At 39.1% G+C, this 22,512-nt stretch overlaps 1 protein-coding gene across 2 annotated transcripts in view; it reads left to right on the forward strand.

Annotated features, from left to right (window-relative positions):
• FBLN1 (fibulin 1) overlaps nt 1–22,512 on the forward strand; it is a 101,154-nt gene that overhangs the window by 2,371 nt on the left and 76,271 nt on the right. For both annotated transcript variants that reach the window (XM_034784138.1, XM_034784130.1), the window contains exons 2-3: nt 8,656–8,755; nt 20,029–20,161. In XM_034784138.1, coding sequence (XP_034640029.1) covers nt 8,656–8,755; nt 20,029–20,161 — 233 coding nt within the window. The remainder of the gene's footprint in view (nt 1–8,655; nt 8,756–20,028; nt 20,162–22,512) is intronic.

Consider the following 22,512-nt stretch of genomic DNA (forward strand, 5'->3'; position numbering starts at 1 on the left):
GTAGGGAAGGAAGAGAAAAAAAAAAAAGCTAGGAAAGCAATATCTACTGCGATAATCCGAAGATAGCAGTTACAGTACTTTTTCAGTTTGTTCAGACAACAGAACACAATTTTTTTAAAACATGCTTTTGATGTATTCTACTGGCTATTGTGAATAATTAAAATTATTATGCACAACTGTTGTAAAATATTTACTAATTTCACATTATGACTTCATTGCACATTTTACCTAAACTACTGAGTAAATTTTTTAAAATCTCTGAATTTATATTTCTGATTACTGGTATATTTTTCTAAGTATTTCTGTGAGTATAGTGTATGCTCAAGATGATCAGAAATGGATCCCTCATATTTGGCTTCTAACTCCATATTTAGGCATCTAAATGCATCATCTGATTTTAAAAAAAATGCTTTTACTTCATTGATAGCTCCTGGGTACTAAACACTTCTGAAAATCAGAACATGGGATTTAGGTGCCTAAACAGGGACTGAAGGTCCTTCCATTGAACTCCGTTTTGGAAATCTTGGTTTTAATTCAACTGAGAGATTGTTCTAAAACTTCATAAATATAAACATTAAATAAGGTCATTTTTATGAATTACTTTGCAGCAACACCTATTTGTGCAGGCCAATGGACCAATTAGGGTGTTTTTTACATGAATAGCTTTAATGTACACTAATAATCACATTACTAATACAACTGCATCTTCTGCATATACGTACAGTCAACATCAAGAGCAAGGACCTGTTACTGTCACTTCTCTTAATTGTTCTTCTTGGTGTTAGTGTGTGTGCTATCAAATGTAATGCAACTTCTCATAACTAAGGCTCCCATTCTGCAAAGACAAGAAGGCACCCACTTCAACAGGACTTGTTCTTAGTGTGTAAAGTTAATCATGTGCAGATTTATTTGGGCATAAGCTTTCGTGAGTAAAAACCTCACTTCTTCGGATGCAGTGAGGTTTTTACTCACGAAAGCTTATGCCCAAATAAATCTGTTAGTCTTTAAGGTGCCACCAGACTCCTTGTTGTTTTTGTAGATACAGACTAACACGGCTACCCCCTGATACTTAATCATGTGCATAAATCTTTGCAAAATTTGAGACCATATAAAGTTTAGAAACTCTATAATAGTGACTAAGATTTTACAGCAAGGACCATATATTATTTGTAACTTACAACTTACTCTGCTTGAAACCACTGCTCACTGAATAAAATGGATTATGTGCTTACATGATTGTGTCAAGTCAATGAATGAGTAATTCATCAGGCTGGGTCTTTGGTATGTCTTGGTACTACACACAGATAATGTAGCATAACTCAACATCTGGAAATGTCTAGTCAGTGTGAGCTTATAGTTTGTAATAAAAAAAAATTCCACTGACTTCATGGAATGAGTTTTTTATTTTAAGATTATGATTTTTACATGTGCTTTTTTCAGTAGTAAATCTTATAAGAGTTGTGTGGGGGAAGTAAAACTTATAAAGGACTGACGAGGGCTATGTCTACACTGCCCTGAAGTTCAGACTATGGGGGCATGCATAGCAGTGTGCACCAAAGTGTTGTGCAGTAATTTCCCCATGGGGTGAACTAAAAGGTTCCTAGAGCGTATTAACAGAGTCCTGTTTGAAGAGGACAATGTTAATGCAAACTAGGAATCTTTCAGTTCATGCTCAAAGCATCAACACGGAGGCGTTACAGTCCGGCGCTTTGGTGCGCAGTGCTATTCGTGACCCCATAGTCTGAAGAGCAGGGCAGTGTAGACATAGCCCTAAATCTATGCTTTCTCATCTTAATTCGGGGGTGAAGTGGTTAAAAGGTTATTTTATAAACACTATAATTCTAAAATGATTGCAGTCTCCAAAGTCCAGTTTTCAATTGAATTTCCAATTTTTATTAACTTTTTTTTTTAAATCAAACCTGACATCTTATTGTAATCGGAGAATAGCAACATGGTAAACTCTTGTTTTTCATTTGTATAACTGAAATCTAACATGGTTGTGAAATCCAAGATGAAAATCCATATCAAGTTACTGCAATATATTTGTACTTTGTCAGATTTTAGGCATAATTTGATAACAGGTTGGTGGATATTTATTTATTTGCTTTAGCTAGTTAACTGCAAGTTTCATATTAGGTTCACATGTGTTTTTAATAAATACTCCTGTTAAAAATCAACCTGTTCTACATCATCTGTATTAATAGTTTCTAAAATAAAATATGGGTCTTTGCTTTACATAGTAAAGTAGGCTGCAGGCAGTATGAAGGGTCAAAAAGAAATTTAAACTTGATGCAGTGGATATGTGGTGTCAATGGAGGGATTCAAAGAGGACGGTGACATGGTCAGATCATAGATGAGGAAGACAGTTTTAATATCCATGCTATGTATGGACCAAAGGGGAATAAAGTAGGTATAGAGGAGGTCAGAGGAGGAAGTTTTAATCAAAATGAAAAATAGTCAGGACATGATCAAGAGTTTTAGCTGTGGGGATAAAATGGAAAGTTCATATCTCCAAGATATGGAGGAATGAACTGCGGGATGTGCACATGGTCTGGATATGCGGAAAAAAAGATGAACCCTGGTTTAAGGTTGTGTTACTGACAATAATGGAAATTGGGACAAGCAGAGAAGGTGTAGGAGGAAAAATAAATGGCTTTATTTTTGCTGAGCTAAGGGTAAGCTGTTAGTGAGGCATCCAGGAGGAAATGTCAGACACCCAGACTGCAATATAAATAGGTGGAAGAAGATGTAAAAGGAATCACCATGGAGATATTTGCAATCAGGTGAATGAATAAGGTAGCTCAGGGATAAAATATATGGAGAAAAGAGGGGGCCAGAACCTTTTGGAAACCACCCAAAGATCAATAAAAGTGGGGAGAAGGATCCACAAAAGGAAACTCTGAAAGAGTGATCAGAGACAGTAGGAAAAACAGTGGAGGATGGTGCCATGAAAACTGAAGGAAGGGAAGGGAAGCAGCAAAGAGATCAAGAAGGATGAGAAAGGATTATAGGCTGTAAGTTCTTGCTAGGAAAAAAAAGGGGCTTAGAAACTTTTGTCAGAGCAATTTCAGTGAAGAAGAGGAGAGGAGGTCAAGGCAGCATCTCAAAATGTCATGTTCTGTGTCTTTAGGGGAAAAGGGAGGAAGCAATATAAGTAGGTCCATTTTGGTCAATTTCACAGTGGTAGGATTTTAAAAATAGTAAATTTTCATGATTTCAGATGTAATTGTAGGGGTCCTGAGCTTCCACCTTAATTGAATTGGCTCGTTAGCACTGACCACACCCCCACTTGGTACAGCAACTCCCATCTTTTCATGTGCTGTGTATTTATACCTGCCTAATATATTTTCCACTTCATGCATTTGATGAAGTGGGTTTTAGCTCCATGGCCTGAGCTCTACAAGCCTGACTCAGCTGACACGGGCCAGCCGTGGGTGTTTTATTGCACTGTAGATGTACCCTTAGTCATGGATTAGGATCCTATTGTGCTAGGCACTATACAAATACAGAACACACAGATAGTCCCTGCCCCAACTAGCTTACAATCTAAGTAAAGACTAGTGTATCCAGTTATTATTTTGGCTTTTGACCAGGTCTTTTCCTTACTTCACAATCAATTTACTGTTTCTCCTAGTCAAGGAGGTGACCTAATGGACAAGAACTCCTCAGGGTGTGTTTGGTCTGGTCTTTGCTCCTCTCCTTTGGGCTAGTCTCACTGGAAGCTGGGCATCATATCTAAGCCTGACTGAGGTGATATTAGCTTAGTGTTTGCATAGTGTTTAAGATACTCTATAATTCTTAATTCATTGTCATAATCAGGAGTGTATTGCTACACTCTTAAAAAAAAAAAAAATTAATGTGCTGATTTCTTTTATTGAGTTAAAGGAGAACCTCAATCTACATTTCTTCAATCGGGGGAAAAAGTTAACACGTTTATTCTTCAAATTATCCATGTCTACTGACAGAAATAGCTCATTTCGACTCACTGGCCTGAGTCATTTATAAAAGACTATTCTCTGAGAACCTGATAATTTTGTCTATATAACTTTGGGAGATGCTATTGAGTTCTGAGCTAAATGTCTTAAAACATTCAAAGATGTCACAGACAATGAAACTTTAAATTTCATGTTATCTGGTATCATTCAGCAAAATAAAAGTGGGGAGATAAATCTGAGCAAAATTTTGGCAGAGTAACAATGTGATTATAATATAACTGAATTGAATGGCAGAGTCTTTGATAAGGGGGAAATATGAATAATTTGAAAAATTCAGCTAAACCCATATTTTAGTGTCACATACAAAGTACCTTAAGTATATGTGGAAACTGCCCTTATCATATCCTCTTATTTAACCAAAATTTCACTATTGACTCTTCACAGAATACTGAATACTAAATCCCAGTGCTGGCATTTCCCTCACACCGCTGTCTAAGTTTATAGCTGCTTCTTACTTGAGCTTAGTAATAGAGAAGAGGACCTGATGCAGCAAGGGTGTTTTTATATCAGCACCTGAATAACTTATATATATATATATATATATATATATATATATATACACACACACACATTCTATGACTGCCATGTTAAAAATATATTTAAAGTTATATATTTTAAAAATATATATCTTTTTATGAAGCTTACTTGGAGTCATTCAATACTATAGTGACATGCTGTAGAACTGTTGCAAGTAATATAGCAGTATAAAATACAAACATCATGGATTTTCCAAAGTCCAGACTCTTATCACAGACAAGATTTCAAATTCAGGTTCATGGTGTATTTTCACATCCCATTCCTTGGCAGAATAGTTATGAGAATTGGACATCAAACTTACTGTGGGGCAGACATAACTTGAAATGGAGAGGGATGTAAAAGTTGCAGTTAAAAAGCAGCCAAAGTAAAATTTTTCTCCACAGAAAGAACCATTCCTATATCATTGGAACATAAATAAAATATAATCCATGTTATGCTCCTGCTTTATAAACCTCACTGGCACATCCTCGCCCATATGTTTACTAGTTACTTGAATCCTGATTTGGGATCCTGTGAACTTTAACCAATCCACAGAATGTTTCCATTCAATTTTTTTAACATGGCAGCCATAGAATAACAAGACCTTAAATCACTCATTCCTTATCTCTCACTTCAACAAGATTCTTGCCTAAACAATTTTTACAATGTTACTTAATCTCTACATAACACAAAACATAGTTACTCCCTCTAACTAAAAACGGCTGTTTGCGCCTGAAGTCAATTTTAAGATCACCATTGACTTTAGTGGGCTTTGGATCATGGCCTTAATCCACATCAGCAGGACTGATAACAGCTGATTGCATAATAGCCTCTCACAAAGCCCGTTAATCATAATACCTCTCAAGTTTAGAAAGGAGAAATCAATCTTTTGTTTTTAATTGAAAAGTAGAAAGATGTCGACATCTTTCGAAGCAATTTCTTCCACTGCTTAGGTAAAACTTTCTTTGGGTATGTCTACGCTACCCGCCGGATCGGCGGGTAGTGATCGATCTATTGGGGATTGATGTATTGCGTCTTGTCTAGACGCAATACATCGATCCCCGAATGTGCTCCCTGTCGACTCCAGAGCTCCACCAGGGTGAGAGGCGGAAGCGGAGTCGACGGGGGAGCAGCAGCCATCGATCCCGCGCCGCGAGGACGCAAAGTAAGTCAATCTAAGTCGATCTAAGCTATGTCGACTTCAGCTATGCTATTCTCATAGCTGAAGTTGCGTATCTTAGACGGATTTCCCCCTCCCCCCCCGCCCCAGTGTAAACCAGGCCTTTGTCTAGTACACCATAACATCCATGGAGGAGAGACGGAAGAAGAAATTCAGTCTCAGTATGTTTGGAAAAACCAACACATGTTCTCCATCCATCTTTTTTCCTTTTCTTCCCCATCTCCCTCACCCCCACTTTTTTCTAAGTAGCTAATAGAACCTCTTGGTGCCAAAGTACAGGACTGAAATCCTGGCCCCTGGACAGAACTCTCATTGAAATCACTGACAAGCTCTCATTGAATTCAGTGGGGCCAGGATTTCACTTCAGGAGAGTAAATCAGATGCAAACAGATTCTGGAATATTGCAAAAGTAGACTTGTCTATAAATGTCAATTGTAAAGGCAAACAGCAAAGCAAAAACACCAAAAATGTTTCTCCACATTTTATTATTCCATTATGTTTTAGAAGAATGGCCTCAAGGTAGGCTTTTTTGTATTGCTTGTTTTTTAACTTCCCTTTCTTCTCAAGAGGGCTGTGGCAGGTTCTTTGGATGGTATGAACCGTAGTGTGAACTGCAGTTTTCCCTCCGCAGTCCAGATCTCCCCTGTGTGGACATATGTCTGCATTTTAAATGGCATTGCTGGGCCTGTTTTAAATTCTCTAGTTACTTGGTTGGAGTAGGGGTGTATTGCCAGAGAGAGAAGCGGTGGCCACGGGCAAGGGTCCTCCTTTTCAGGAGGAACGTGGCTGAGGACCCTGATGTTACTTTATGCAGATCCCTGCAAAACCTAGGGCCAGCTCTGCACTTCACATGAATCATTTTTCAATCTGGGTAAAATTAATTGAAAACATCAGCAGTAAAATGTGGTCATTCATAACAAATTTCATTAAGCCTGAAGCACTCAGTGTTTGCTAACAGTGCATTTGCAGGAGAAGAGCACCAGACTTCATATACATGGGTCACTCACACCCAGGCAGGAGACCAGACTCCATATATCACTTCCATGTCTCCCATCACAGGCAGATCTTTACTAGAAAAATCTTTGATTTTCTTTGTAGTACTGTAAGCCATATCTGTCTTTCAGATAGTTGCATGAAATCCTGGACCTACTGAAATCAGTGGGAATTTTACCATTGACATCAATGGGGCCAGAATTTCACCCATTGTTTTTGAGTTGTGTATAGCACCAGATGTACTTGGTGCATTACAGGAGGAGAAGAAAATGGTCACTTCCAGGAGACAATTATATGGGGCGTCAATATGGTCCAGTAGCCAGAACACTGGGCTAGGAATCAGGTGACGTGGATTCTATTTCCTATTCTGCCACTGATGCAAAGTGTGACTTTGAGCAATCACTTCATCCTTCTGCACCACAGATTCTCCATCTATAAAATGGGGGTGGTATTTGCCTTCCTTTGTAAATCACTGCATGATCCAGGAATGAAAATATCTTATTTATTATATAATTTAAAAAAATCAACAACCAGAACCTGTATAAAACAAAGATAAATTAACAGTAACTTTACATTAGAAATAGCTCTAATCACAAGCCTCTTCCTCCAGAGTGTGTATTTCTGCCTGGAGCATGTGAAGTGAACTGTTCAGTGACTGGACTCTAATAATAAGAAAATGTGACTCTTGCTTTAGTCCAAGTTCTAACATACCTGCTGTGTGGTGAACCTTTGCACATGAAACAGACCTGTGACCCTTGTCGACTCATTAACAGTATTTAGATTTGCTAAATCAGGTAATTCTACACAAATACTATTAAAATTAAATAACCATCTCCATTAGCTTGATTTGTTTTTATTTTTTATCAGTTTCCCTCTGATTTATATCAACTGTATATTTATTTATTTATCTGTTTTATTTGAGTGGCCAAAATGTTATATAAATTTGCCTCTAGCTTTCTCTGAATAGTTCTGCATATATAGTTGATTGTAGACACTCTTAAAGAATCAACATTTTAGATGTTCAGGAAGTTACATAAATTCACTTATAATTAATATCGTCCTTATATTGTTGAGGAGGGATGTCAAATGCTTCCTCTGTGTTATACAGTGTGGCTCATGGCTGCCCTCATCTTCAACATTAAAAAGTGCAATTCAGGGAGATGATGGTTCCTTCCAGTATTCAGTGCTCCATCTTGATCTTGGTGGGAAATGGACTATTGCATGCTGGGAGCTACATCTTCATATTAAAGCATAAGGGTATCTACAATCTGCTCCGCTTAAGGATAATTAGGTGCAGCAGTTGGGGTCAGGACAAGCTGCTAATATATCCTACCATGTGGGCTGCAGAGAGGAGCCAGCAAGAGACTCCAGGTGATAGGAGGCAAAAGCAACCAAAGCGGAAGCAATGGATCTCTGGACATTCAGAGAACTTTTTTTCAATGTTGACTGGAGTTTTTCTGCTCTGTATTAATTGGCCCCAATCCTTACCCTTCCTCACATGCTCTTCACCTCAGCTTCATTTCACAGTTGCCCCTCTTAGCCTCTTTCCATCTATCCTGTCCCCTTCACTCCCCCCATCCCCAAATAATCATGGAACTAACATGACATTTGCTACCATCACATTGTCCACTCAGCTTGTGTGTTCTCCTCCTTCCCCTACCCTGTGCCTGTCTTGTCTGGTTAGATGGTCAGCTCTTTGTGGCAGAAACCATCTATAACTCTGTCAGCACCTAGCACAATGAGGCCCCACTCTTGGTTGGCACTACCATAATAAACATGTTAAATATAATTAAAATACAACCCCTCACTTGGGCATCCTTATCTACTGCGTAAGTGTGTCATTTCAACATTAGCCAGGGTGCACAGGGAAAAAGTAATTGGCTGTCAACTGTAGTAATTATTAGCAGACTCGACACTGTTTGTTAAGGTCCTATGAAATATTCTGATTTTTTTTTTTGTTCATTTCTATAGAAAATTCAGTGGAAAAATGCTGCAAGAGTGGTAATGAATGGGCAAGTCAAAAAAGACATTGCAATTCTCTGCCATTTATTTCTGAATCCAAAGAATGCAGGTATGTTATTATTTAATATTGATTGTGAAAAATGATGATGACCATCATTAGAGCTAGTTGGAAAATGAAAAATTGCTTTTGGAAGATTTGACCATAAAGTTTCGGTTTCCAAGGGAATTTTCAATTAGCTTTGAAATAATATTTCAAAAACCTACTTTTAAACATTTCCTTATAGTATTCCAACTTTTTCCAATTGGAAAATATTTAAAAAAGTGGAAATAAGGTTTCCACACACAGACTTTCTCACATTTTAAGCCCCCCCCCCCCTTTCCAGTGCATAAAAAAAATAAAAAAATAAGTGGGGAGAGGAGGAGGGAACAGAAGTTTTTTTTGTTTTTGTTTTTGTTTTTTTTTTAAGGGAGGAAAAAGAGAAACAAACCTCTGATGATCCAGAAACTTTAAATGGAAAATTTAAATTCTTTGGCTTCCAAAAACCAAGGGAAAAATGACATTTAAAATTGAAATTTAAAAAAAATTGTTTTGAATTTTCCTGTCAGAAAGCCAAAAATAGGGAAAATGTTGATTTCACTGAAACTTCATTTTCCTATGGAAAACATTTTCGGGTAAAAAATCAACCAGTTCTAGCAAGTGTCATAGTGAGATTAAAGGCAAACCAGGAAAGAGCTCTTGTTGTTAAAACACTGGATTAGGACTCAGAAAAACTTGGGTTCAGTTCCTGGCTGTACCAGATTTTTGCTAGTTACTTATCTCTGCGCCTGAAGATATATCATCTATTAGAGTTTGTGAGGTGCACAAAGACTGGCGATGGAGACAGTGGGGCAAATGTCTAGGTAGATTGAAATCTGTATGTCAACAGGAGACTGGGAAGTTTGCAGAATTCTTGATGTACAGCTTGTTCTGGAATTGTATCTTGTATTATGGAGAAAATTTTGTGGCTGTATTGGCATATAAGAAGTATATTTTTATACTTTGCTAAAATGGAATGGACTCAGCTAATCAGAGAACATGGATATGTGCAGTTAATCACATTATGGTAGTCTTCTGTAACTACAATATGCAAGTTCCTGCACTCTGGTTTGCCAATACCATTTAAACTCACTGTTCACTTTCTCACAGCAAATATGGCCATTCCAGTCCTAGTACAATTAACTGGAGGATGTTACTATGAATGTGTTCACTTTTACAAAAAGAATAGCAAATGTAAGTAGACAGCCTGCACCATGTCCCGACCAGAGAGAAAGTAAGAGATGGGCATTCAGCACCTGCACGGTCTGTTCTTGATGTGTCATGCACAACCTCACTAAACTCTTTGAGCCAGTTGCTATTGCCATTATTCATGTTAAGTAGCATAGTTCTCTTCAGGTAGGAACTACTTGTGAAGCAAAGAACTACAGCAGGTAAGGGCAGACTCTGTCCTTTTATGGCCCACGAAGTTCTTTTATGCAGCCCACAGCTAGTCTCATTTTCAGTATGAAGACACGATTCATAGAGAAGAAGAAAACTTAAAGCTCCTAGTACGCAGCAGTCCATCTTGATCTGAGCATCAAGCTTTTAGTTTCATGGCAATTTTTTGAGTAAGATTTTTGTTAATATCTTTTAAATAATGAAACATATATGTGCCAGAGCCTCAGCTGATGTAAACTGGTGTTACTTCATTGGCTTCAATGTAGCTATATTGATTTATGCCAGCTGAGGATCTGGCCCAATGACAATAGAAATTCTTGGATACCAGTCAGCCAGGGACAGTAGCCAATATATAAAATTAGTATCTTTTACCCAATTTCTCCAGTGTAGTCAGAGCATGGAGACATCTGTATTTCCTATTTAGTTCTATATTTGGTTATATGCATAAGTAAGAGGGTACTAATAATAGTATAAGAAAAGCTAACATTTCTGGAAATAAGAAGGTCTGACTTGTTTTGGCTATGGTTTTGTATGTATAAAAATAGCCTTTGAGTGTAAGGATGAACAGATCGGCCAATTCCATTGATATTAAGAGAGCAATATTTCCTATTATGTGATCCAGAGAATGAAGTACTGAACTTTAAAAATACTATCAACATTTAACGTATATAGTGTTCATACTAATCCTTGTAGATATTAGAGGCGTTATATTTTCCTTGGCACCAATATTTTATGTTAGTTTTGCCATTAAGCCAATTTGTAACACTTAAATTGTGGCTCTGACAATAATAGGGTTGGTAGTTTGAAAGGCAGCTTCTAAGAAGATTTTATATTTCTCCATTTAAAGCACATCACCCTGTCCTCTTCTCTCGTTTCAAATGAATTGCGTTGTGCTTTAACCTTATGTAATTGTAGAAGTGTTGGATTGATCTTTGTTATGGAAAGAATGTCTTTTGCAGTCATGTCTGTCTGTTGTTTCTGACTTTTTTTGCATTTATATTGGCATAGAAAGCAGTCTCTTGCGCACAAGAATTGACAGATAGGACTTAAATCCCAATTTAGGAAATACTTGAAGAGTGAAAAGAATTATAGACAAAACAAAGACAGGAAAAACAGGAAACCAAGTTTATTGAACAACTTGGAAGCAAGGGTATTTCTGATTTAAGGATCATTTGATTAATGCGAGCTGAGATTCTCATGAATAGTAATTTATTTTTTGACTATTGTAATTTTAGACCGAGACCCTTAAAACTTCATAGGAAAGCTTAAAAGTGTACTTAACTATAAATATAGCTGACTTGTGTATATACAGAAAGAGTCTAAGCATTTAAAATACTGTATTCTGATAAACAGACACTGTATATTGCAGTCTCAATAAATAACGCACTAACTTTTGAAGTGCAGTTGTACTGAAAAGTCACTATTTAAAAATGGCATCCTTACCTGTATATTGTTTTGGGAATAATAATTTATTTACTTATTTATTTATTACTACTTTTTATCCCAGTTATCACTCCATCACTAATACAGCAGCAAGACCCTCAGCTGGATTGTTTTCTGATGTCACTTCATAAGCAAAATGTCAAGGGCCAAAGTCTGTTCTTCATTACATCTGTGCAACCCTATTCTAAACAGTGGTGTTACACAGATGTAACTGGGGCCAAAATGTGAAGTCAGGGAGCCTAATTCTCCTCTAATTTATACCAGTGTAAGTCTACTGACTTCAGTGCAGTTACTCCTGATATCCACAGGTGTGAATGAGAGCAAAATCAGCCCGGTGGTTTAGTTTACGACTAAATGGGGATAGAATTTAGAAAGAAATTTTCAGAATGGTTCAGGACCCACAAAATGGCACCGGATTTTCAAAAGAGTTCAGCTCCTATTTAGGCACCCAAATACATTTCACAGTTGGAGCTGCTGGGTGTTGAGCACTTTTGAAAAACTGGCCATAAGTTATGTGACTTAATGACAACTGAGCTCTTTTCATACCAGAAGGAACTCCGCTTGACTTCCAAATTACAGGCTGAGCTTGCAGGGCAGGCAGTTAGACGAGAATAAAACACCTTGTAAAGTGAGCAGATTTGATCAGGAAGTCAGAGACAACATAATAATGGACTCAGTCTGCCACTTTTACAGTCACAAAGTAGATCTATGCTACAAGGACTCTTTAATATTGAAAAGCCTGGATGTGAGCAGGTGCCTTTCCCAATCTATTTTATTCTGTGTATTGTTTTTAGTATCCCCTTCCTGGGCTTTGGCTTGATTAACAAAGAAACTAATAACAATATAACAAAGGCTCAAGCTCACTCCTCCTCCTAGATGGACTACTCCTGGGGTTCCTGCCTTAGGACTGCTCAGCCCACACCCTAGGTGGTCCTCTCTTTTTCTGCTCCCATCTCCCTTTATCTGAATCTGGGTGTGGCAGCAGAATCATCTTAACCCTTTTGCAGCAGGCCAACACTTACCAATAGGAGATGGAGGGAGATATTCCATGCAAACTCTGCCAGCCTGTTATGTATCTTCCTAGAGCCAGCCCCAGGGAATGCTCTCTGGATTCATTTCTAGTCTATGCAACCCCTTTTGGGATCTAACTCCAAAAGATGCCTCTGGTTGCCAGAGGACTTGCCAGCCATAGTAACTCCTTTTCCATGGGTCTGAGCACATTTCATGAGCTGGAGCCAAGGTTAGATTGAAAAGGTACTCATTCTTGCTCCACAATAACTAGCCTGGGCAGCAAGTAGGCCACTTTACCTCAGAGCTGGTCCGTCTGAGCTCCCTACTTGTAGAAGATTTTATATCTCAGAATAGATTTGGAATCCCCATGGATGCAGGTGACCTATTTGGCCTCTGCTGCCCAATTGTAGTCAGGATGTTCCAAGTCTCCTGCATACCCTGATGCCACCAGAATGGCCACCATTTCCCCCACAAACTACTACATTTCACTGTGTCATAATACTTTCCAAAGCAACAAGATTTTTGCATATGTCCCCTGTGACTAGAGCTGTGCAAATAACCTTTTTTTTTTTTAATCCGGTCATTCCAAAAACAAAACAAAAAATTGTTTAGCTTAGAGCAAAACATTTTGTTCAACCTGAATCAATATGTTTTGTTTAGTTTTTGAGCTTTCTAACAAATATCTAATATTTTAAAATAAAATTTAAATGAATTTTCAGAACAAAAAATGTGTGTTGAATCAAAACATCAAAACGTTTCAGGTAGACAATATCAAAATGATCTAATGTTACAATATTTTTGGAATTATTATAAAGATTTTTTTTTTAATTTACTGAAACAATTTGGCGAATTTGACATGAATTTGCAACTTGATTTGGTCAACCCAATCTGCATTTGTTTGGTGGAGGGGGGAAAAATGTTTTGGACAAAATTTCTACGTGTGCCGACAGTACAAAGAGATAATAGGCCTAGAGTTTGGGTGAGCAGATTTTTTGACCACCTTCCTTCTGCCCACTGATCCTTTTCCCCAGGACATTTTCTAACATTCCAAACCCACACTAGCTTCACATAGATGCCATTTATTTTTGAAAATTGGCCTGCCCAAGAAATGTCTCCTCCTTCCTGCCCAAAGGGCATTAGAGGTGAGATTCAGTTCTGGACCAATAATAGTTTGTGTATTAAAAAAACCCTCATTACTTTAGATAACAGAATATAATGCCCCTTTGGAGCTAGAATTGGGAACTAATACTATTATTTATTTGTATTATGATAGCACCTAGGAATGCCAGTCACAGACCAGGACCCTATTGTGCTAGGTGATGTACAAACACAGAACAAAAAGACAGTCCCTGCCCCAAAGAGCTTACAATATAAGACAAGAGACAACAGGTAGATACAGACTGAAGAACACAAGGGAACAATGAAACACAAAGAAGTCAGCATGATTGGTAGTGGTCACAGCACACCAGCTGCCTAACTATTTTATATATGACTTTATAATTTTATATCATTCTAGTACTGGAAGGGTCTGACATGTCATACTTTAAAGTTGTGACATTTTTATGTTTAGAAAGTTTGGGGTCATTTTTGGAGATGTTTCATGTTTTCACTTTCCTCTGTGCCCTGCTCATGGAATCAGGGCCACTCAGGCTTGTGGCTTTGGAGTCAAAGGATTTAAAAAAAAAACAAGTCTCAAAGAAATATTTAAAACTTGACAAAATTCCTTGGCTAATTTTTCATTAACATGTGGTATATTCAGAATGCATGATAGTGTGCCATGCTGTAAAAGTTTTATCAATACTCATTTGGGGTGACCAGTGTAATTCACTCATGGCTTCCTATCTTGTGAGTAATGTGCCCATCCCAAACTTAGGCTGATAAAACATTTATATCCTACCATGCCATCAAGATTTTCTCTCTGTAATCAATGGTATAATCATAGTTTCCCCTTTTATGCTCATAAAATATCTTTCTTAATAAGCAGATGATCCCAAGCCACAAAGTTCAGGTCTGGATCAAAATTCATGAAGTTTGATGCTGTTTGGATCTAGGATTTAGGTTTGGGTCCATCTCTAATATTTTTTTGACAGGTGATCAACAAGCATGTATCTCTCTGGGACACCCCGTTTGGTGGCAGAGTGGAATCGGTGCTCACAGTGGGTTGGACATTCAGGTGTCCTGGCTTGCAGCCGAATCAAGTGAATCACTAAGCAAGTGATAGCTCAGGTCTCCTTGATTAGGGGTGGGGCGTGGTGCAGAGCAGACGAACAGGCAGTGGATCAAGCCTTCTGGCTTTAGACTAAAAGCTGAAAGCCATCTGTGGCTCAGGCCTCCTGCCTGAGGGCTAAGCAAATAAGCGGTTAATGGGTTAGGGCTGAACACACAAGCAGTCTGTGGCTCATCCAACCGTGAGTGCAGGGTAGGGGGGTCCAAGCCCACCCTGCGCCCTGATGTCCCAGCTCAGGGCCCTAGAAGCGACGGGTGATCCCTTAACAAGGTTGGCAGGGAAGTGTGGGGTCTCTGCCTTGCCTCTTAGCAACACAGCTGAGTTCCCTTGGCTACTTCCTGTCATTGTTGTCGGCTCACTTTCCACTTCCCTTTGGGTCTCTCCATCTCCTGAGGCAGCGGCTGGCCTTCTCTCCAGGCTGGCTTAAGGGAGTCATCACTGGGTGCCACAGCCAGTCATGGGTTCTCTTGGCAGTTTGGCTCCCTGGGAAGGACATCTGGATCCTTCCTTGGTCTGGCTCCAACTGAGCTGCAGGGCTCTCCACTTATGCTTCCTGCCTGGCCACCACACTTCCTGCAAGGGGGAAGGGGCAGGGTTAGCTGAGCCCAACATGATGAGTTAACCCCCTTTGTGCCAGAATGAGGCCATTCCACCTCATTACACTCTCATTGCTGAGACATTTCACATTCTGAATGTACAGAGCAAGACCTGTAATAATTTTTATTCAACATGTATGCCAATCTTTCTACAATCATACATGTTACACAATAATCTTTGAACTGATAAGAGGGATGACAGAAGGACTAAAGCCAGAGCAATGTTTTTGTTTCAAAAGTCTGTTTAATTTGAGAACATAGCTTGTCTTTGCAAAGCACTTCTTTGAGTGGAATCAGTATCTTTCTAGTCTTAATGATTGACTCAAAGATAAAACCTCCAATTCTTCACATAAATAGCACAAAAGTGGTTTCAAGGCACACTAATAAGTCAAGGGAGAGGGGAGTAAGGTAATGAATTTTTTTTTCTGGGTTACACTATACTGGCACCAAATGAAGAAATTGTCTTACAACCAGAGTTAAATGTTAATGCTTTTATGGAAAGAAATGAAAGGAAATAAGAGCTCACCAGCAGTAATTAAAAAATCCATGCTGGTTTAAGAGTGCTCCCTCTGGGGAGGATAATAAAGAAGATGAAAGGATTCTGGGGGTATAGCTGTTTAGTAAACGAACCTGCAAGTTTTTCACTATAAAGTTGTTCTGTGAAAATCAGTAAGCAGGTTAAATTTTAACATAAAGTAAAACCACATGACTCTGGTTCTTGACAGATCTATTAATCTAATGTCCGGTAAAAGATAGATTAAAATTAAAATTAAGGTGCTTTGATCTTCTCTAATTAAAGATTTTTCAGTTGTTTGGGCTTTCATGAGTTGGGTGTTGTATGCTGTTGCAAATATTGCTGAAATTAATCTAAATCTACTCCCCAAATTACTTTACATTTTCAGCCAAATTTGTCTGTGAGCATAAGGATAAAGAGGGATTTCAGGGTTAAACATATGTTACCTTTCAATTGATTATATCCTTATTAAAGAGTTATTAAAAAGTTATTTCATTTTTCAGAAATATCTGTTTCAAAAATACAGTTTTTAAAAAAAGTCTAAAACATAAATTTGTTTAGTTAGTGATACACTGATGAAATGTGATAAACTCCACCATAAATCAGAGATCAGAACACTTTTGTGACTTTGATATATCCTCAGTGAAAGTCAATTCTGTAGCTATGTACTCTTAGAATTTCCACATTTAAGGTTTGGGATCCTAGTAAAATTTCAGTGTATATAACAAAACTGTAAATTGAACTTAACGAGGTTCTTGTACAATGTGGTTACTGAAAAACAGAACATTTCTGATGAAGTTGAAGAGGTGACTATTTTGGTAGTTGATTGAAGTATTATGCTCAATTAATCTAAAGAATAACGGAAAACTATTTATCTTGATTTTTCAGGCCTGATCTTGTAAGCTATCCATATGCTACTGAATCAATAAGAGTGCTGAATATGGAGTATTTGCAGGTTTTGCTCATAGGGACTGGGTATTGTATAGACATAGGAAGAGACAGTCTCAGTCCCAAAAGTCTAAAGATATGTTGACTTTCTTATATAGTGTGAAGACCTCCTATAGGTGATCTCTCTCTCTCTCAGTGGTAGTGCACAGAAAGTGGGAGAGGATGACACATAGGCAGACTAAGATGAAGTCAGAGGCTTAGCACCCTGGAGACTTTCCAGTTGTCTTCATCCACCATTGCATAAGGGCTCATTCTGACATTGCCTGTGTAGAGGAGATATATAGCTATTTTACAGCCTGGGGGAGGTACTTGCCTTCTGTACAGCTCTGAGCCCAGCTGCTTTGGTTGGGCTTTGCGATGAGAATTTGCCTCATAATTAACAAATAGTATTTTTATTCAACTATTTCCATTCTGTTGAATTTTAACTACTAGTTACATTTAAAATTGGTTGAACTACTTGTTATGAATAGAACTGGTTGGGAAAAAAATTGACTTTTTTTGGTCAGAATTTGCCAGTTCATTGTGAAATACTTTGTGAAGATTATTCAATTTAGACAAAATTCCACCAGAAATTCACCCACCTGGCAGGTTGATAGACAGCCAGGAGTTTGGAAGCTCTGGGGGCCCTGGCTCCTAACTTCCAAGTACTTGGCTTCCCGCAACCCAGCTTTCTCCCTGAGCTTTCAGGGTCACGGGCTGCTGGACAGGCTGCCAAGTAGACTGCCCCAGAGCTGGGCCTCCCAGTAGAGTTTGGCAGAAAATGATAGTCTCCTTTCCCAGATAATTTTGAAATTTGGGAGTCTGTCTCATGTTGGAACAAAGTAAAATGCTCCATGAAAAGGAATTACCAGTCTCCCCCTCGCTCCCGTTATGGATTTAGCCCTTCCTTTATAATGATTTGTTTTTGAACTGATCCTGATTATCCTTCTCTGCAACTGTCATTCATAAATACTCACCAAGTAGTTTGAACAAACAATTTTCAGACTCTGAATGATTGAAGTTCACTGTTCACTGTTCCTATTGGGCCTGATCAAAAGCCCATTGAAATCAATGAAAAGACTCCATTGGCTTCAGTGGGCTTTGAATCAGGCCTATTTTGTGGTTGGTCAGTGTGGCAGGATGAAATGGTCAGAAAAGAGTTAAGGGACGGTCACACTGCTCAGCAGGGGATTTAAAAAAATAGCTTGCCCTCTTTCTGGGGACTGAGAGAAGGAAGAGGAAAAGCATCTGGGCACTGTAGCCAATAAATTTGGCCCTGAGACAAGGGCCTGAAACTGATTTGGGTATGGCACTTACGCTTTCCTGGACTGGTGAGTGAGCCCATCAGTTTACAGTCACCTAAATGGCATGGTATTGTTTCTGGTCACTGGCTGGCTGACTGTTACATCTTAATGAATGGATGAGAGAAACATTTTAAACAAGAGAATAACTAATACGGATTAATTTACATTGGCCAATTTGTATACTAATAATACTTTGAAATCTGATGGCTGTTTTGCCTAAGTAAGCATTGCAAGATGAGACCTTTATATAGCAAAATAAACAAATAAAAGTTATTCTTTATGAATTTAGCCCAGCAGCTTTGAGTATCGTCAGTATGCCCAGAGCTGTACTAAATTGAGAGGATCACATATATGCTATTTGCCCAAGGAGCTAACACCCTCCTTCAGAAAATATGTTAGATGAACTAGCCCCATCATCACAATTTCAAACAGAATAGACACAGGTGTTTTTTGTTTTGTTTTTATTTTTTATTTTTTTAAAGTTTCGTTGGGGGATGCTGTGGCTGAATTCCTTTTCAGAATTGTAGATGCTTCCAGATTATGCTTGCAAACATTTTACTGACCTATTCTAGTAATAAGTTATTTAAAAAAAATAGAGAGTACTTTTTACCGTTAACAATGAGGGTAAATCTGTTATAGTCTAAGATTTTTAATAGATGTAAGGGACTCAGGTGACTTGTTGATGGATGGAAAAAAATATATTTCTAAATAAATACCTTTAAAGGCGACCTGCAGTGCTTTTCTGACTTTTTTTTTTTTCTTACACTCCCTTATATGTAAGAGAACACAGGCACCGGCTTCCTCCAGCCCCTGTGGGTGCCCAATCCCTTGCTCCACCCCAAGCTCTGCCCCGCCTCTTCCTGCCCCCACTTCACCTCCATCCCCCATTCCTGCCCAGTTCTGCCCCCTCCCCTGAGCGTGCCCTGTCCCCGCTCCTCCCTCACCCCCTCAGCACCTCCTGCACACAGTAGAATAGCTGATTGCTGTGGGAGGGAGGTACTGGGAGGGAGGGGGAGGAGTTGATCAGCAGGGCCACCAGTGGACGGGAGGTTCTTGCGGGGGTGGGGGGAGCTGGCTGCCACCCATTAATTTTTTTCCGTTGTTGGCATGTATGTAAGAGAATAAGTTTTTAACTTCCCCTATTACATATAAATAAAGAAGTTTTACAATCTAAATTTGAACGTTGGATGCTCTCTTTTGTCTTCAGCATCTTATGTAACTTTGTCTTCTGTGAGATAGTAACATCACCATCAACTCGTGAATATATTCATTAATTGATGTCAACTGATCTGTTCCTAGTCTGTGAAATTTCCCCTCTTCCCCACCCTATACTGGGATGCAGCAATGTAACTGCTTTAACTTAAACAAGGTCACAGCATTCTCCAAGATGATGTAGCAATGTGTAAAGGGGAGGAAGCTGTTTGGGATGTGCTTGGCATGCAAATATCAGTGATGTCAGGAGAGGGAGAAGTTTGTCCTTCTTCAGTTTTATCCACGGGAAGGAGTTGAAGGAACTATTTTGATTTACGAAATTATATAAACAGGGTTGTGACACATGTAAATAAAGCATTTATGGACCATGAGTCTGAGAGCTGAAAAAGTGAACAAACTTGAAAAGCTTTGCAGGCCACCATGATGTGATAGTCCACTGATGGACATGCTTAGTCAGTATCTCATAGATATTTGTTCTGATTGTACCTAAAGAGTCCTTTTAGCTGCTTTTTTAAAAAACTAAGATGTTTGTTCCAAGTAAACATTTCCCCACTGAAACTCAGTACAAATACTGGTTGGTGCATCATTAGCAGCAGTTACTGATGTATATACTTTTGTTCTAAGCAGGCTTTTTTTTTTTTTCCCTTTTGATCTCACTTCATTTCAATTGACAGCATAGTCCAGGAGCAGTGCTGCAGTAATAAACTGGAGGAACACTACTGTACCATTGGCATTAACATTGCCAATGACCATGAAGAATGTGAGTCACATGATGATATTTCCACTTATGAAGCCAAATTCACTAAGGTGAGAGTTCAGAACTGCTATTCACGGTTGTTATTTATGATGGCTAACATGAGTTTGATTTACTCTTAAACTGAAGCATCTCCAGGATTTTGAAGACAAGTAAGTGTCGTCATCATTCTGTACCCAGGATGAAAATGCTCATCTTGGACACCTTGGGTTGACCAGTTGCCACTACCCTGTTTACAATCTAGTTCGCTTCTTTCTTCAAAATGAACCCTCTCCTAAAAATTATTAATAATTGTTTTCTACAGAGGGTTTTCAGCAGTGGGAGGTGACCCTATCCACCTGCTCTGGCTTGCTTCACAGCATGGATTTGCTCTGGGTCCAGTCACCACTTTTTCTCATGCCCTCAACCCCGTGGCCTCTGCTGCCTCTCTGAGCTGCCCGCCCCCCTGTTGTTTTTTCTTTGGCTGTGGGAAGAAGTGAGATCCAGGAGCTGAGGGAGGTGTAATCAGGGGCCAGGGGGATGCAAGCCTTACTGCAGGCATTAACAGCACCTCATGGGTTGTTGGTATTTTGTTACACTGAAGTGTTTATGGTGCTGTTGATGGCTTCTGCAAGTAAGGGCGTATTTACAGATTGTTTTGTCTTCCATGTCTGTGGTAGCAAAGCATGTGTACATACATTTAAGTATAGTTTAAAAATTCATTAGGCAGCTGTCACAGGGTATCTGATCCCTGTGGATAGACTGAACCCAGCTCCCCTGGACCAAAAGCCAGTGAGCCCAATCCAGCTAATTTAAGAGGGCTGGGTTACTCCTGGGCCTATAAAAGGCTGCTAGTAGGCAGCTAGGGAGGAGGAAGGCCTGAGGCAGGCTAGGGCCTGAGGCAGGCTGAGCCCTGGGCAGCAAAGGCCACATGAAGTGGACCTAACTCCTTTGGTGAGTCCCTGGAGCAAGGGGGGCCAGGGACTCAGGGAAGCCTGTGGCTGATGCTCCAAGGTGGGAGCAGAGCTGGCAGAGGCTAGGAAGTTGCAAGGAGCTGGATTGCCAGAGACCCTGGGTGGTGGGGGTGGCCCTTAAACCTGGGGCCAGGTATTGATTTAAGACTGTGTTCTGTTTGTTTGTCTCTTTAAATCTTGTTATAAAAGAATAAACCTCCTGGACTGGGCGTGAGCGCATGTATGACGTGGGGGTGCAGCAACGCCCTCCACCCTCACCCCTGATGACAGCAGCATAAGTGCCTACTATCCTCTGCTGAGCCCTCCTACCCCCTTTTTATTCTCCTAGCCAATTGTGTTTCTTGAGCATGTGATTAATTTATTTTATTTATTTATTCATTCATTCACTTTTGTGGAGAGGCAGTTATTTTACCTCCCTTAAAGTGGAGGAAGCAGCTTAAAACCAATCAGAGGTCTTAGCCATATTGTAACCAATTTAAAAAAAGTTTAAAATCTGAGCTGCATGTGCATTATATCCACTTTTAAAATGCTCCTAGCCTAACAAAATGACTCTGAACTTGCTCACTGTGCAACCTTCAAATGTTGTTTTGTGAAATCAAAATAATTTTTGACCAAACGAGCAGCGTACATCTAAGTCACCTTTCACACTTCAGCCATTTTTGACACAGTTCTGCTTTTAAAAAAAAAATCAGGGTTTTTTACAGTGAAAGATACCTTCCCCCCTCCCCTTCTTCATTCACAACTCAGTAATGGCTGAAGGAGTTTTACTCAAAGTGTTCAAAAAATTCAGAGAGAGGTTAAGCATGACAAATTTCAGCCCTGGAATAAATGTTTTGAAGAATTATGAACACATGAAAACAGGGTTGTAATGAAAAGTGTTTTTCAGTGGTTGCTACAAGAGACACAGCTGTAATAACAGCAAGGTTTTATAGCCATGTAAATGATCAAGTTGATCATGATCATGTAAATGACGGTGTAAAAGGTCGGCCTGAAGAAAAGCTTATCTCTCTTTCACCTACACAAGTTGGACGAATAAATATATTACTTCTATATTATCTCATCCACCTTTTCTTTCTAATATCTTACAACACTGCAAGCAAGTTAAAAAAGACACAATTAAAGTAACAGTTCCTCACCACCAGATCAATGTTTCACATGTGTAAGTTTATGAGGGAATGATACTAATTATTACAGGCCAGATTCTGCCACCCTCACGTGTGTTTAGTAGTACCTCACTCTGAAAACTGTCCCATTGAGATCAATGTGTAATACATTACGGCTGCATGTGAGAGGTTCACAATCTTGTGTAGCTAAACTGTTCTTAACGTTCTTATATGGAAAATATTTTGAGTCAGAGAATGTTGAGCCAGACAGTATGCCTGATGTGCACTACGGTATTATGACAAAGGAACGTTAGTACACCTCTACCCCGATATAACGCTGTCCTCGGG

The sequence above is a fragment of the Trachemys scripta genome, chromosome 1 (assembly GCF_013100865.1).
Source record: "Trachemys scripta elegans isolate TJP31775 chromosome 1, CAS_Tse_1.0, whole genome shotgun sequence".
In the NCBI taxonomy this organism is placed as follows: Eukaryota; Metazoa; Chordata; order Testudines; family Emydidae; genus Trachemys; species Trachemys scripta.